Source organism: Pleuronectes platessa, chromosome 6 (genome assembly GCF_947347685.1).
Source record: "Pleuronectes platessa chromosome 6, fPlePla1.1, whole genome shotgun sequence".
Taxonomy (NCBI): domain Eukaryota; kingdom Metazoa; phylum Chordata; class Actinopteri; order Pleuronectiformes; family Pleuronectidae; genus Pleuronectes; species Pleuronectes platessa.
In genome coordinates, this window is record NC_070631.1 from 2,098,913 (window position 1) to 2,114,863 (window position 15,951).

General features: G+C 43.5%; 1 protein-coding gene across 1 annotated transcript; it reads left to right on the forward strand.

Moving 5' to 3' along the window:
* Window positions 1–2,596: 2,596 nt before the first annotated feature.
* Window positions 2,597–13,223, forward strand: LOC128442481 (suppressor of tumorigenicity 14 protein homolog). Its single transcript, XM_053424952.1, has 19 exons — window positions 2,597–3,350; window positions 4,874–5,036; window positions 5,365–5,495; window positions 5,611–5,681; window positions 5,752–5,945; window positions 6,235–6,270; window positions 6,438–6,666; window positions 6,855–6,991; window positions 7,560–7,657; window positions 8,158–8,258; window positions 8,666–8,799; window positions 8,889–8,993; window positions 9,199–9,306; window positions 9,434–9,550; window positions 9,679–9,804; window positions 9,890–10,073; window positions 10,160–10,431; window positions 11,380–11,516; window positions 11,658–13,223. The coding sequence occupies exons 1-19, from the start codon at window positions 3,309–3,311 to the stop codon at window positions 11,817–11,819; spliced, it is 2,547 nt and encodes an 848-aa protein (XP_053280927.1). The 5' UTR covers window positions 2,597–3,308; the 3' UTR covers window positions 11,820–13,223.
* The last annotated feature ends 2,728 nt before the right edge of the window (window positions 13,224–15,951 follow it).

The following is a 15,951-nucleotide window of genomic DNA, read 5'->3' on the forward strand; positions in this document are numbered from 1 at the left end:
CCTCTAGTGGAACACTCCAGTAACACACATCGTAAACAGCAAGTATGTCAACAATTATGCTAATGACGGACGTGACTGTCTACGGGAAAATCCTGACGTTCTATACGGTCTGAGTTCTGTGGTGTGCCCTCTAGTGGAACACTCCAGTAACACGCATCGTAAACAGCGAGTATGTCAACAATTATGCAAACGACGCACGTGGCTGTCTACGTGAACAGCCGGCTCAACAGGAAGTTCATCACCGAATTTGATCTCATTCATCAGCTGTTACGATGTTCGTGATACTTTCAGCCCCTTCATATGATTTATTCGTGAAGTTAATTTACTTTAATCACCACATTTAACACATTTGTCTGTTTGATCAAAGGATCTCAACTCAAGGTCGACTTACGGGTTTTTCCAGAGCTTTGCGTCACTTTAGATTTCGTGGACCTGCGGAGGTCGAGTCTGGAAACAGCTCATGTCTCACGTCTCCATCAGCGCTAACGAAGAAGAAGCTTGTCTTCAGTAGAAAGCTCCAGAAAAAGCGTGAAAATGAGACTTTGAGTTTAAGATAACTGCACAATAATAAGTTACCTCTGTAATTTAGTATTAATTTATTGAATTCTCTGCCATAATCTACATGATTTTAAATGATCAGTTTATGACCAAAATTATAAAATACAGTAAAATACGGATTTAATTAGTGTCAAATTACCCTCATGATGAATTTATGTCCATTTTAATCAGTTTAAGCTGAATTTGTTGATTCAGCTTTTGGCTCCGCCCCCTACCCTGCCTCTGATTGGTTAGAGCCTGATGATAAGGGGGCGGTCCTCTGACCATCTCGACTTAAAATCCATCGTCCTTCATTTTGTGATGAAAGACGTCAGAGGACGATCTGTTGGACGGTTCCATGGAGACTCTACTGTAACTGAGTTTTATAATCTTTACTTCCAGGAAACATCTGAAGAACTTTGTCACTTTTTATGGATCTTTGATGATTCTTGTCATGATGAGCTCATTGTTACACAAACGGTCACATGTCGACAAATTCCAGTTTCAAGTTGCTCAAAGCTCAAAGTTTGTATCTTGACCGACTGATTGATACGATTGATTCATGATCAGGATTCTAATCGATTCTCTTTGTTTCATGTGAAGAATCATTTCAGGTCTTTTCACAGATAATATCAAAGTGAAGATGTTGTTTGTTTTCGCTCTTTAACGTCTATCAGCTGCTTTTATGTTTTTAAATGTTTCACTGGTCGAGCGTCTGGTCGTCTGAAGTGCTGGTTCCACGTCAGCGGAGGAGGTGACCTGCAGCGTCAAGGTCACAGGTTCGATTCCCGCCTTTCGGATGAAGACGACAAACGTGACAAAGCAAACCGGTGTTGTTCTTGTGAAACAGACCGACGGGCGAGAAGCAGCACTTCAGCCCCGGTGCCGGCGCTCGGCCCGGTGGAGGAGGACGGTGATGTTCTGTCTCAGGAGAGTGAGTGGAGGTGAATGAGTGAAGGAGAAAACAGCATTAAAGCACAGAGGTGTATATTCCATTCCACTAATAAAGAAACAGAAACCAGAAGACGTGTGGCGAGTTTTCTTCTGGACTTTCACTTCTGGGTTGTGTCAGAGAAATTATTATAATATTTTGTGTTAATGGGACATATTAAGAAAATTCCTGAGAGGGGGGGCGGGGCACTCAAAACAGGTCAATCTGAGGAGGGCTGTTTTAGACAGGGTAAAAAGGTGCTTTAAATGATCCTTGTGGTATTATGACCAAAATATGCTACAGACATTTCATTAAGACCCCAAGGAACCATATCAACTGTGGTGAAATGGGCATATGATGGGTCCTTTAATATATAATCAGTCATCGAGAAGAAGATGAAGTCGAAGATCATTGACTTTCCCCTGAATAACAACATTATTCACTTTTAATATGATGAGCTAAGAATTCATCTTAAAACTGAAAAAGGATAAAAACTGTGTGATTCCATTTCTTCTTCAAACTCTTAGCACACCATTGGTAAATTATTCATTAAAGTTTAGCTCAGAATAGTGATTATTACTGAGCCACACTAAAGACTACGTGACCACGTTTTTGGAAAAATATACATATTTTAGATTATATATATATATATATATATATATAAATTCTAAAATAAACTTAGTCTCTTTACTCTCATAATTCTGACTTTGAATTCAGTTTTCAAATATATAGGATTTTTCTCTCCTATTATTTGTAATGTTTCAGTTGTTTTTTAAATGTTTTAATTGGTATAAAAGGGAAATAAAGATTTAATAAATCTGAGATTAAAAATCAGGATTAAAATATTGTTATCACATTAAATCCAGATTCGAGTCCGATTTTTATTCATTTCATTGTATTTGTCTCCATTAAATAATTTAAGTCTCATAAATTGGACTTTAGACAAATTAATTTAGCAAAAATCCTAAATATTCTTTACATTATGTTCCCACCATGATTCGTGTTACGTCATTTTCTTGCGGTTTTCTGTTTCTCACTTATTCATAAGTGTAGTCGCGAGGGTTTCGGTCGCGCAATGAATCATGGGAAGTCATGGCTCAGGTGTCCACCCGCGGGGACCAATCTCCTCCCGTCAGAGTCTCGGAGCGTGTTTCCGGGTTCTTGTGTTCAGGTGCGTCGCTCCCTCCGGTTCCTCCGCTGTTCGAACCCGCTGCTCAACCCGCTGTTCCACCCGCTGGTCCACCGATCCGGCGCCGGTACCGAGATCCGGAGACAGAACCGGAAGCTCGGATCGAGGATCAGACTTCACACCGGAGGATTTCTTTCACTTTGAGGGGGACACCTGTCTCACCTGCCTGGTCACCTGTCTCACCGGTCTCTGCTCACCTGTCTCTGCTCACCTGTCTCACCCGATTCACCTGTCTCTGCTCACCTGTCTCACCTGTCTCTGCTCATCTGTCTCACCTGCCTGCTCACCTGTCTCACCTGTCTCACCTGTCTCACCTGCCTGCTCACCTGTCTCACCTGTCTCTGCTCACCTGTCTCACCTGTCTCACCCGATTCACCTGTCTCACTTGTCTTCTCACCTGTCTCACTTGTCTTCTCACCTGTCTCACCTGTCTCAGCTCATCTGTCTCACCTGTCTGCTCACCTGTCTCACCTGTCTCACCTGTTTCTTCTCACCTGTCTCACCTGTCTCTGCTCATCTGTCTCACTTGTCTTCTCACCTGTCTCTGCTCACCTGTCTCACCTGTTGTCCCATCTATGGAGGATCAGCCGTAAAAAAAAAAAACTAAAAACACGAACTTAGAACGAGCGGAACCTGCGGATCTGTGACGTCATGGATTTCCTGGACTCGGGACAGAAGTTCAGTCCGACTCGGGTGAGTGTCTCCCGGTGACGTCACCGCTTTCTCAGTATCACAGAAACTAAACCAGAGACTTTTTCTGTCAATCAAAGATAAACACCATCAACATGTGGAGAATAACAACAACAAGACTTTTTATCAAACTGGTTGTCACTGTTGTGTTCCACAGTAAAATATATTATACAAATCATATATATATATGTAATAATATATATGTTGTATATATACAACATATATATTATTTCCAGTCAATCTGTGCACCAGCTGCTCCTCCGAAGAGGGAGAACTCAACAAACTGCAAATTTATGGAACTTGTGATGTAGTTCGATGTGCGTGTGAGGTTCGATTCCCGCTCGATTCCAGTCACAGAGCTCTGAACCACAGCAGGTTGAAGTCACGATGAGTTCACATCCCACTGCAGAAGCTTTAAACAGTCGCTGTGGATTCGATAAGAAAATCAATATTGACAATACGATGAATTAGTGTTGTGATCGAGGTTTCTAACCACCGACTGTGAAGACACATGGACGACATGACTGACAGCTGAGACTGGCTCCTGATTGGTCAGAACTGGGGCCACTGAGGGCAGCGTTCACCCTGAGATGTTTCAGCTTCATGTGCACAATGGGTGGAAACGTGTCGTCCATCTTCTTTTTACTTGTGTCTGTGGTTCCAATGCTGTTGAAGACTTATTTGGTTGATTTAGAACAAAGACTGGAATCAGAGGAATCTTTGTAAAAGTGAAAATCATCCACATCAGACGAGTGAGAGTTTAGCATCAGAGCTGAGAAGCTTTTATTATTTTATGTCACAGTCAAAAGAAACAGATTCTAAAATTCAAGAAGAATCCACAAATGTTCTTTCCATTATTTAACGAATTTGATCAATTCACTATCAATATTTCTCACAATCGATTAATTGATTGATGTGAAATCTGCTGCTTGGTTCACGCCCCCCCCCCGGCTTCAGTTTCAGATCTGTAACGTGTCAGTGTCACAGGGTGTGGATGTTCTTTATAAATCTGATTCTCTGGGAGGAGGGAGGACAGGACAGGGATCAGCCGTGAAAACATTCCTATCAAACCCACACACACACACACACACACACACACACACACACACACACACACACACCCCTGCCACACCAAGTCAAACAGGTTCTCCGTTCTTTTTTCTTCGCCAGCATCGTGAGTTTTCTTGAAGCAGCATGTTGTCGCCTCACACGAGATCAGCCTGAAGGGTCAGTTCCCCCCAATCGTACACAAACAGAATAGATAACACACAAAACACGCAGTAGTTAACTGAGTAACAACTCTACTTATTAGTACAAGTATATAAATAAAAACCTATAAGATAAAGAGAGAACCCCGGTTTTATTAAGTTTCTAAGTTGAATCCACCAGAAGACGTCTTAACTCTGAGGAGAGCGTCTTCTCTCAACAGTTTGTTGTAGCGTCCAACAACAGCAGCGATGTTTTCACAGTAGAAACCAGAGACTTCATCTGTCCTATCCCACCCCCACACTCATCTGTGTCAGCAGGACACTGACTGGGATACGACCCACCAGTTCCTGCCGGCCGCAGACAACAAGCACCTGGAGAAGAAGCCGGGACGCAGGAGGACGCTGTGGGTCGGACTCGGACTCGTCCTCTCAGCTGCTGCCGTGTCTCTGCTGACCGGACTGCTGGTGTGGCACTACCACTGTGAGCAGACTCTCTCTCTCTGTACTGTCTCACTGTCTCACTGTCTGACAGGTTTGACTCTGAGTGGAGATGGTAGAAAACATTCTGCACAATTCATAATTTAGCAGAGAGAAATCAACAGTTCACACAGAGACACAGTTTTCTATAGATTTCTTTACTTCTCCTTCTTTGTGAAACACTTTATTTTGAAGGGTTTGCATTATTGACAATTTTTGTGTTGTTAGTTCATAACTGTGAATGAAGTAGACCACCTTGAATGGTGAAATATATGGCTGATAAATGTGGGCCGGATGGTCGGACTCTAACCTGCGTCGTCCCTGTGCGTCAGTGAGAAGTGACGTCCGGGTGAAGCGGGTCTACATCGGCTCCATGGGGATCCGGGACCAGAACTTCCTGCCGGAGTACGAGGATCCCAGCAGTCCACAGTTCTCTAGCCTGGCAACTCTGGTCAGCCAACAGGTGAGATCTCACACAGCCCCAGAGCATCATGGGAGTTCTCCATACCAGTAAACTCCAGTCCCTCCAGCTTCCTGTGTTTCTGGACTGACGTCATGTGACCTTTTGTCTGTTTCAGCTGAAGCTGATTTATTCTAAAAACTCTGTTCTGACCAAATACTTCCAAGGCTCCTCGGTCCAGGCCTTCAGGTACGAGTCCCCGGTTTCATTTGAACATTTGACTCCTTCACTCTAAAGACTCCTGACCTCTGCTTCTCAGTGAGGGGGACAGTGGCAGCGACAGCCTGGTGGCGTACTACGAGTCGGAGTTCGATATCCCCGTCCCCCAGGAGGCGTCGCTGGACGAGGCCATCCAGTCCCTGGAGCCGCCGGCAGGAAGTCAGCAGAGCCAGAAGGGACGGCTGCTCCTGAAGCCTGTGGACGCGCTGAGCGTCAACAACGTCTTCTCACGAGGTCAAAGTTCACATCCAACACACAACACCATGCCTTAGAGGATTGTTGTTTTTATTTATTTATCAGGACTAACAATGTAACGACAAACTTCAACAAAGACAAAGAAAAAAAAATTCATGTGAAACTAAACATGATTTCTTAAGAATTGTTATCGGCTGTTTGACCAAAGATTCTTTCTTCAGGTTTTTATTCTCAGTTTCATTTGTTCTTTAAACAATCGAACTGAAAAAATGTTCCTCAGAAAATGTTAAATTTAATAATCGATTGTTTCCTGTTCGTCTTCTCACAGCCATCGATCCACGCATGTCCAGGAAGTCGTTAGTTGGTGAGAAATTAAAATCCTTGTTATGTATTTTTTCTCTTTTCAAGCTTTAACTTTGAATTATGAATCAAAAGCTTTTCAGAAATCTCCGTCTCAATGTTTCTCCGCCTGTGAGATATGGTATTTGATTCATAGTGTTTTATATCTGGACCTTGTTCTTTTATCCTCAGTGAGGAAGTCCTTCAACGTCCATGTCCGCGAGGGGGGGGTCCTCCGCTCTCCAGGGTTCCCGGACTCCTCCTACCCCCCGAGCGTGTACCTGCAGTGGAGGCTCCGGGCCGACCCCGGCCACCGCGTCCGGCTGGACTTCCACACCCTGATCCTGGAGGACGACTGTCAGCAGGACTTCATCAAGATCTACGACTCGCTGGCGCCGATAGAACTCCGCTCGCTGACAGAGTGAGAAGCTGCTGAACGTCTGAAAGCACATGTGCCCAGAACAAGCAAATCTCAGCTCATTGCCTTGTGATTGGTAGTTTCAGGAATCCAGAACAAACATAACTGTGTCTCTCTCTTGTCTGAGGACGGCCCGTCTCTCAGTGGACACAGGGGCTGACGGTGTCTCTCTGTGTGTGTCCTCTCTCCAGACAGTGTGGTTACCCTCACGGCTCTCTCTCCTTCCTGTCCTCTGGAAACGTCATGCTGCTGACGCTGGTCACCAACGAGGAGAAGAACTTCCCCGGCTTCAGAGCAAACTACTCCCAGATTCCTCTGACAGCACAAAGTAGGACAGGAGACACGAGACAGACAAAACTCAGATCAGAGGTGTTGAGTAGAGTAACGAGTCTTAAACATGGAGGAAGCACGAGGATGAAAATGTGCAACTTTTCTCAAATTGACAAATTATTGATATCATTTAAAATACTTGTTGTATTCTACTGATAACATTTAGCTGGTTGAGTTGATGTGATTCCACTTTAAAAAAAAACATCACATGATCTATTGATTATAATTGATATAAACAACATTAATCAGGGAATGAAAACGATGATCTGCCTCACACGGTGATAAACTGAATAATCTGGGATTTAAGACTCTTGGAAATTAGAAAGTGTGTAAAATATTAATATGTTTTCTTCTTCATTTTAAACTTAACTTAAACTTGAGATTTTCTGAAATACCAATGCCTCAAAATCCAGATTATTATTTCAGTACTAAACCTCTTGAGTCCATCTTTTGTCTGAAGTTACTCATCACATTGTTTCAGTGTCATCTCTGACCCCTGACCTCTGTGTTATTAATGAGCATTTAGAAAAGTCTGACATGTGTGAACTCTTTGTGTTTGTGTGCAGAATGTGGAGGAACCCTGAGCGGAGACAAAGGCTCCATCTCTTCACCTTTCTTCCCCTCGAACTATCCTCCAAAAACCTCCTGTGTCTGGAACATCGAGGTAAGTTGTGCTTGTGTCCTCGGGGTGGGGGGGGGGGTTTAATCTATTCTGAGATGTTTGCTTCAACAACGGTGCCAGAAAGGTCTTAGATGCATGTAAATGTTTTTTAATCCACTGGAGAGCAGGGATTCGATATGGAGATTACTTTTTATACTTTTTTTATGATTCTAAAGTACTGGTGGGTGTTTGAGGGCTGATGTTGGTGATGAAGAACAGAACAGAACAGCTGAGGCCTTCTCTCTCTGTCTCCTACATTGTTATATTTAATCACTATTTCCTCAGATGATGTGAAAACGAGTCACGTGAAGATGTTTTTCTGCTCTTAGTTTCCTTCTTGTAGCAGTTTCCCCCTGAACAAGCTTTGGAAAGTGTCCAGCAAACAGCTGAATCAGTTGCAAACAGTTAGAATCTGTTAGAATCGTTAAATGGAATAGGTGCTGACGCCCTGTTGTGCTGACATGTGGTTCTGTTGACCCCGTCTGTCACTGTCTCCTCTTCAGGTCCCGGTGGAGAAGTTTGTGAAGGTTCAGTTCAGCAAGTTCCTCCTGGGAAATCAAAGCGACCAGTGTCCTGACGATTATGTTCAAGTCGACAATAAAAGGTCAGCAGCTAACGACTTCCTCCTTCTGCTTCTCTCTCTCCTCTCTCGTCCCTCGTCTTCATCCCACAACCTCTCAGGTTCAGCTCGGGACCTGCTGGATGTGATTCAGATGTTTGTTCTGTGACTTGAGAAACAACTTGAAAACTGAGATTTAGAGACTTTGATGTTACTTTGACTGGATCAGCTGTGATGTGCAGATCAGGGGACTCTGGGTTAGGGTTAGATGATGAATTAGATTCGACAGGACAAGTTTAAGACCAAGAAGTCCACCTCCGGCCGAAGACTGAAGACGTTAAACTTGTGACTCAGCTTCTTGAGTCTGGCGACCTGCTCACTTGTGCACATCACTGTTTCACCCACATGTTGACCATGTACCTGAACGCATCCTTTGCCTGTGTGTGTTGTAGGCTGTGTGGCAGGAAGTTAAAGAACACAGTGATCACCAGCCAGAGCAACACGATGAGCATCAAGTTCAACTCGGACTCGTCCTACGTGGATCAGGGTTTCACTGCCGAGTACGAAGCCTTCGTCCCCAACAATCGTAAGAATCTCTTCTTTCAGTTTTCCTCTCTCAACTTTACCTCCGGTTTCAGAGTCAATCACTTCTTTCACTGTCTGATTGTTGACCAGCTTGTCCGGGGAGGTTCCAGTGCACCAACAACCTGTGCATCAACCAGACGCTGCAGTGCGACGGCTGGAACGACTGTGGAGACGGCAGCGACGAGGACAACTGTGGTGAGTCTGAGCCCTGAACCAGCAGACCTGATGGAATGAGTTGTTCTATAAGAAAAGAGTTTATTATATTAGATCTGGTTGTTTCACCTGCTGATGTAAGAACTCAGTTTAGCACCGAATGTACATTAATCCACCTCTGGAAAGAGTCCATAAAGTATGAAGAGATGCTAACACACTGTTGTCGTGTGTGTGTGTCTGTGCTCAGTGTGCGATGCGTCTCAGATGAAGTGTAAGAATGGACGCTGTAAACCCAGGTTCTGGGAATGTGACGGTGCCGACGACTGTGGAGACCGGACGGATGAAGAGAACTGTGGTGCGTTCAAGTGACAGCTGAAAAAATCCAACTTCCAGAAACTGAATTTATTAAACATTGTGTTCCAGGTTGTAATCAGTTTCCTCTCTGACGATCTCACTGCTGTGATGTTTCTGTGTCTTTGTAGAAAAGTGTAAACCAGGAGAGTTTTCCTGCAGAAACGGAAACTGCATCCCAGAGGAGTCAAAGTGCAACGGAGAAGACGACTGCTCCGACGGCTCGGACGAGTCCAAATGTGAAAAATGTAAGAAGACGCCTGGTTCCTCAAACAGCTTCACTCACACAGACACAATGAAAAACCACATTTCCCATGTTCAGCTCAACGCCCCTTTTCAGTGTCAGTACTGACGATGTGCACCCCCTGTTGTTCAGCTCTGGTACTGCAGCAGTGCTCAGCGTTCACCTTCCGCTGTGGGAACGGACGCTGCATCAGCAAACTGAACCCGGAGTGTGACGAGGAGCAGGACTGTGGGGACGGCTCGGACGAGGACAACTGTCGTACGTCCCGAACTCAGAGCGATAACAGCTGACCTCAGCGTGATGTCACCGCTAACGTCCCCGTGTTTGTCTCCGTGTCTTTCAGAGTGCGGGACGAGGCCGTACAGGAGCTCGCGCATCGTAGGAGGTCAGATATCGCGGGAGGGGGAGTGGCCGTGGCAGGTCAGCCTCCACATCAAGGGCAAAGGTCACGTGTGCGGCGCCTCCGTGTTGAATCACCGCTGGCTGCTGACCGCCGCCCACTGCGTCCAGGACAGCGGATCAGACAAGTAGGAGCCTCGTCCATGAAGTGTCCGAGCTGGTTTCTAAAGACGCATATCTTCAGCTCTGACCTCAGGTGTGTGTGTTGCTGCAGGTACTCTCAGCCTGACCAATGGGAGGCCATGTTGGGTCTACACGTGCAGAGTCAGACCAATGAGTGGACAGTGAGGAGGAACATAAAGCGGATCATCGCCCATGAGGACTATAACCCCATGACCTACAACAACGACATCGCCCTGATGGAGCTGGACGAGGACGTCACCCTCAACCAGAACATCTGGCCCATCTGCCTCCCCTCCCCCACCCACGACTTCCCAGGAGGCCAAGTGGCGTGGATCACCGGCTGGGGCGCCACCAGAGAGGGAGGTAAGCAGCGTAACAGCCAACAGCCTCAACACAATGACACTTAGAACTGATGTGTGAACGTGAACAAGGAGAAAGTTTCCTTCTTCTCTCCCTGAGCGTCTGTTCTCTGTGACTCTGCTGAGTGGGTTCCATCTCCTTTGATCCTGTGAGAACAACTGACTGAGAGTCACAGACTGTCACAACCAGCTGCAGGTGAAGAGTGAAGCTGAACTGAGATCAGTTAAAAACCCTCTGAAGTTATTAAAAACCAGAGTTTATCACCAATATTCAGCAGAAAACTGTTAAAACATGAAGAATTCTGAACACACCCACTCTTGGTTGATTGACAGGTGACACACGCCACAGTGATGGGGGCAAAGTGACACAGAAAGAGAGTTATTAATAAAACTATAAGAAATAATTATACATCTTTAATTAAAAACTGTTGTGAGACAATCTATTAAATATTTCACTCACTGCTCAGATTTAAATCTCTTGTCTGACTCCTGCAGGAATAAGAATCTTTATTTAAAGCTCTTCTGGGATCTGTAATAATGATTATGTTTATATATATATCTTTATCTACAAACATGGATATATGTTATTGACTATTCTGCATCTGTTCTGCTCACAGTTATCATTGAATGTACACAGATAAAGGTAATTTAAAATAATTCTAGTAGTTGAATCTTTTCCTAAATATTGATATCAATATATTTGTGTCTCTGCTTCAATCTAAAGTCCAACGTGTTTGAACTCTGACATCTAGTGGTTAAAGTCGTGTATTACATGAAACCTCGTGGCAGCAGGTGAGTGATGCTCCATGAGGACGTGAGGTTTAGATTCTGGTGAATCGTGACTGTAACACAAACGTTAAAGTTATTCTTTTATTAAATGCAGGAGCAGCAGATGTTTAAACCTCGAGCTGAAAACGTGTCTTTGCTCAGAATCCGTCTTCTCGTCCTTCAGGCTCGGTAGCGTTGGTCCTGCAGAAGGCCGAGGTCCGGATCATTAACGGCACAGTGTGTAAGAACCTGATGAGCGACGAGGTGTCGGCCGGGATGCTGTGTGCCGGCGTCCTCAAAGGGGGCGTGGACGCCTGCCAGGTACGAACCAATCACGTGATTCCATAACACACCATCAAAACTTGACATTTTCAAAATAAGCCTGGGAGGCGGGGCTAGAGTTGAGTTTCCTCCTGACATCACTTCCTGAAACCTTCCTCTCTGACCTCTCCGACCTCTCAGGGCGACTCCGGGGGTCCGCTGTCCGTCACAGGCCCCAGTGGGCGGGTCTTCCTGGCCGGACTGGTGAGCTGGGGCGACGGCTGCGCTCGCAGGAACAAACCCGGCGTCTACACCCGGATCACCAGGTACCGCGGCTGGATCAAGGAGCAGAGCGGAGTGTAGCCGCCGAGCAGCAGGCGGCTCTGGTGTGACACGACAGCAGGAGAATGTTCACTTTGATGGTTTTTAATCTTCTGGTTTCAAAGATAAAAACTGAAAAATGATTCATATTCACAACAGATGAAAAAACATCATTCAGTGAAACAACTAACATGTGCGACCATGTTGTGAACCAGGAGGTTTTTAGGTGAATGTTTTGTTATGAATTTTTTTTTAATGGAACATTTGTCTGCTCCTCTCGAAAGTCACTGTTTGTAAATAATGATTTAAGCATAATTATTTCCTTTTACACTTTATTGTCAGAATTCTTATAAATTGTGAGAATCAAACCAGTGGATTTAGATGATTCATCACATTCCAAAATCTTCTTAAACGTTTGAAACATAAATCGATTATAAATTGATTTATCAAATGGGCCTTTTGTGATCTTTCCCAATAATTCACACAGAGAACTTATGAAATAATGAATGACTATAAAACGACCAACACATGTTTAATGAAACTTCAGTGAAGGGGTTCCTCAGGGAACCGTCCTGGGTGCTATGATGATTCACACAACGGATGTTAAATACCAGATTTCGTCCAAAGCTTTTAACATAATATCGATAATCAGGAGCAAAAAGTTCAAACATATTTAAATTACCACTTTAAGGTTCTCTTAAGAACTCTCTTAACAGTTTTCTACGATGAAGATACTGATTTTTCACAGCAATAAAAAAAAATATTTTTTTAATCTATTAGATAGAATTTGTGTTAATCGATATTTACTAGATAGGAATGTGAGTCTAACGTGATCCCTCAAAAGTGTTTTAATTGTTGTAAAGAACTTTTTTTCTTTTACGACAACTTCTCAATTTTTGTAACCTTTGAGCTGAAAAGCCTTGAAGCAGCTTGTTGTCATTACTGTTGTTGCTTATGTCCGTGTGTTTTTGCAGTGACATATTTCTGCTGATTGTATTTATTTGTACATTGTTGTAAAACAGCTGGTTTCATATCTGTCTTTGCTTTGATGGCGTGAAACACGACGTGTGGGCTGCGGAATTATGAGCAGTTTAAAAACAGGATGAAAGATTTGGATTTGTTTTCTCAGGGTGTTCATTTCTCTGCAGTGGCATGTATTCACCAGCAGAGGGAGCTCTCGTGTAACTCTTATTCTTGGGGCCTGATTAATTTTGTTGGAATTAAAAATCAATAATTCAAATTCATGATTTAACAGAGAGACGTAGGTGAAGTTAATCCAATGAATCACTTTTATTTAAGTTGAAACAAACCAGTGTTTGAGTCACAAATACTTGTATGAAGGTTCATTTATACAAAAGTTCATGTTATTTTTTTATGGAATTTAATGTTTCACATTTTCTAGATTAACTGACAAAACTCAAACAATAAAACCATTTACCAACGAAATGAAGTTGATCTGATCTTGTGTCTTTGAGTAACTGGAAAATGAACTTTTACACATCACGTCAAGGTTCAACAAACTACACCTGAACTAGAATAGAACTACACCCGATCTACACCTGAACTACACCTGAACTACACCGGATCTACACCTGAACTACAACAGAGCTACACCCGAACTACACCTGAACTACACCGGATCTACACCTGAACTAAAACAGATCTACACCAGAACTACACCCGAACTACAACAAAACTACACCCGAACTACACCAGAACTACACCTGAACTACACCAGAGCTACACCCGAACTACAACAAAACTACACCCGAACTACACCTGAACTACACCGGATCTACACCTGAACTACACCTGAACTACAACAAAACTACACCCGAACTACACCTGAACTACAACAAAACTACACCTGAACTACACCAGAACTACACCTGAACTACACCAGAACTACACCCGAACTACAACAAAACTACACCCGAACTACACCTGAACTACAACAAAACTACACCCGAACTACACCTGAACTACACCCGAACTACACCGGATCTACACCTGAACTACACCTGAACTACACCGGATCTACACCTGAACTACAACAGAGCTACACCCGAACTACACCTAAACTACACCACATTGAGCAGCTCCACATGTGGGCTGTCTATAGGGCAGAGAGATAAACATCTGACTTCATGTGAAGAGACGTGAGTTAAAAACATCCCGACAACGACACGTCCCTCAGTTAACATGTTCAGTTCATCCATCGGACTTTGTTTGCAGACAAAAGTGAAAATACAAAACTGCTGTGAGATCAGAGATAGAGAGTTACTGCTCCACAGGAAAATGTCTTGTTGACTCTTCAGAGATTAGACTCTGCAGCTTTCAGCCGGCTGTCCATCAAACATGAACAACGGTCCCACGTATTATCGTGAAACGCTGATCTGGGATCTTAGTTTCCTGTTCTGGACGTTTTGTGGAAGCTGGTGAAAGGAGAACTCCGGCAGCAGCTGGTGTCTCATGCAGAAGGTCTGAATGTCAACGTGATGCATCAAGGAGACCAGAAGGGGAAACAACACACAATCACCAACAGAGAAACATGAGCTATTGACACGTTAGACACGTGACCACAGACTGTGACTTTCACACGCGCCACTGTAAACTCACATGTAATCTGCTCAGAAGCCACTAGAGAGTGCTGCTGCATCTTCCACTGTAAGCTCACATGTAGTCTGCTCGGAAGCCACTAGAGGGTGCTGCTGCATCACTTCTTATTCCATCTAACCCAGTGACAATGAACAATGACACATCTATATTTATGATATAAAAATTTACCATTTTGTGTATAAATGTCACATATATAAAAATACAAAGAAAAAAAATGTGTTAGAATAATGTATAATATTCAAGCTTTGATATCATATTATTTACATAGATATGACCAATATGTGTTATAGATTCTTAACATTGAATACCTAAAGAAATACAATATATACTGTATGATTTAGCTTTTTCTGATTTGTGAAAAACAGTGTGGACGTATAAGTTGAATAAATTGATAAATAAAGACGATCGGTGACTTTATTTAAAGAGGATCAACCCCCAGTGGACAAAACTGTGAACTACATTAAAATAAGTCATGTTGTTTTCTGTTTTTTTTTTAATTAAAATTTCTCTCCACTATTCATACAGTGTGTTTCCATTGTAAAAGTCACTAGCAACGAAATAGATGTTGAGTGGACATCAGAGTGGCAGCGCCCCCTGGTGGTTTTCTGTTATCTCTGCTTCATGCGTCACTGAATTTTCCAGAAACGACGACAAGTCAAGGGCACAAAGAAAATGAAATCTAAAATTTAGAAAATTAGATTAGAATGTTTTTAAAATATACTCAAAATACAAGATGTTAAAGACAGTGAGGAACATGAATATGTGATATATGTAACATACATTTTTATTTAAATCTTCCTGTTAAATAAAACAGTAAAATAATCCTTCACTGATCATTTTGGTGTTAAAGTGTTTAAAAGATGAATGGACTCTCATCTCATTCTGTTCCTGAGCCTCAAACCCTTCTTGCTCTTCTCTGCACCCCCACTTCAGTCTCTCCATTCTCGTGTCCCTCTCATCACGCGGTCGACGGTTGTGAACGTTCAGTTTGTCTTTCAGCAGCGACTCGTTTTCTGTCCCGCTGCTGAATTACCATAGAAACTAATGAGGACGCTTCACAGGGGGACACTGAAGTCAACAACTCTGCATCTGCTGGAGTCGCCTCCGACACTCGGGTCTCGTTCACTCTGTCGTTCTGCCTTCATCGCTCAGGAGGGAAATTTGCTTTGTAGACATTTAAGTTAAAAACCGTGTTCAGACGTTCAGCAGCAATCGCACAACGCTCAAAGAAACACAACAAGCAAACGACAAAGAGCAATAAAAGACACAAAATATAGAGAAGTTACAGAAACACGAGAGGCTGCGTTATTAAAATGAAGAAACTCCTTCCCGCCCTGACATGAACAAATGTAAAGGCCAATGTATGCTTCTCCGTTTTGACGGACACGGACAGACAGGACCGCCCTCTCCAATGTGGAACGCCCTCTCCGGGCCTTTCGTGCAGCTCTCATTTTTCTAACTACACGTCGAAATGACGGACAGCCCACGGATAGCACTTGGCTGTAATTGGTCAGCTAACGCCAGCATTTCGGGACATCATTATTTCCGGACCTCT

Coding starts and splice junctions, on each gene's coding strand:
- LOC128442481 (XM_053424952.1), top strand. CDS start 3,309: ATGGATTTCCTGGACTCGGGACAGAAGTTCAGTCCGACTCGG. Junction 6,271..6,437: donor GTCCAGGAAGTCGTTAGTTG/GTGAGAAATTAA, acceptor TTTTATCCTCAG/TGAGGAAGTCCTTCAACGTC. Junction 6,992..7,559: donor GATTCCTCTGACAGCACAAA/GTAGGACAGGAG, acceptor GTTTGTGTGCAG/AATGTGGAGGAACCCTGAGC.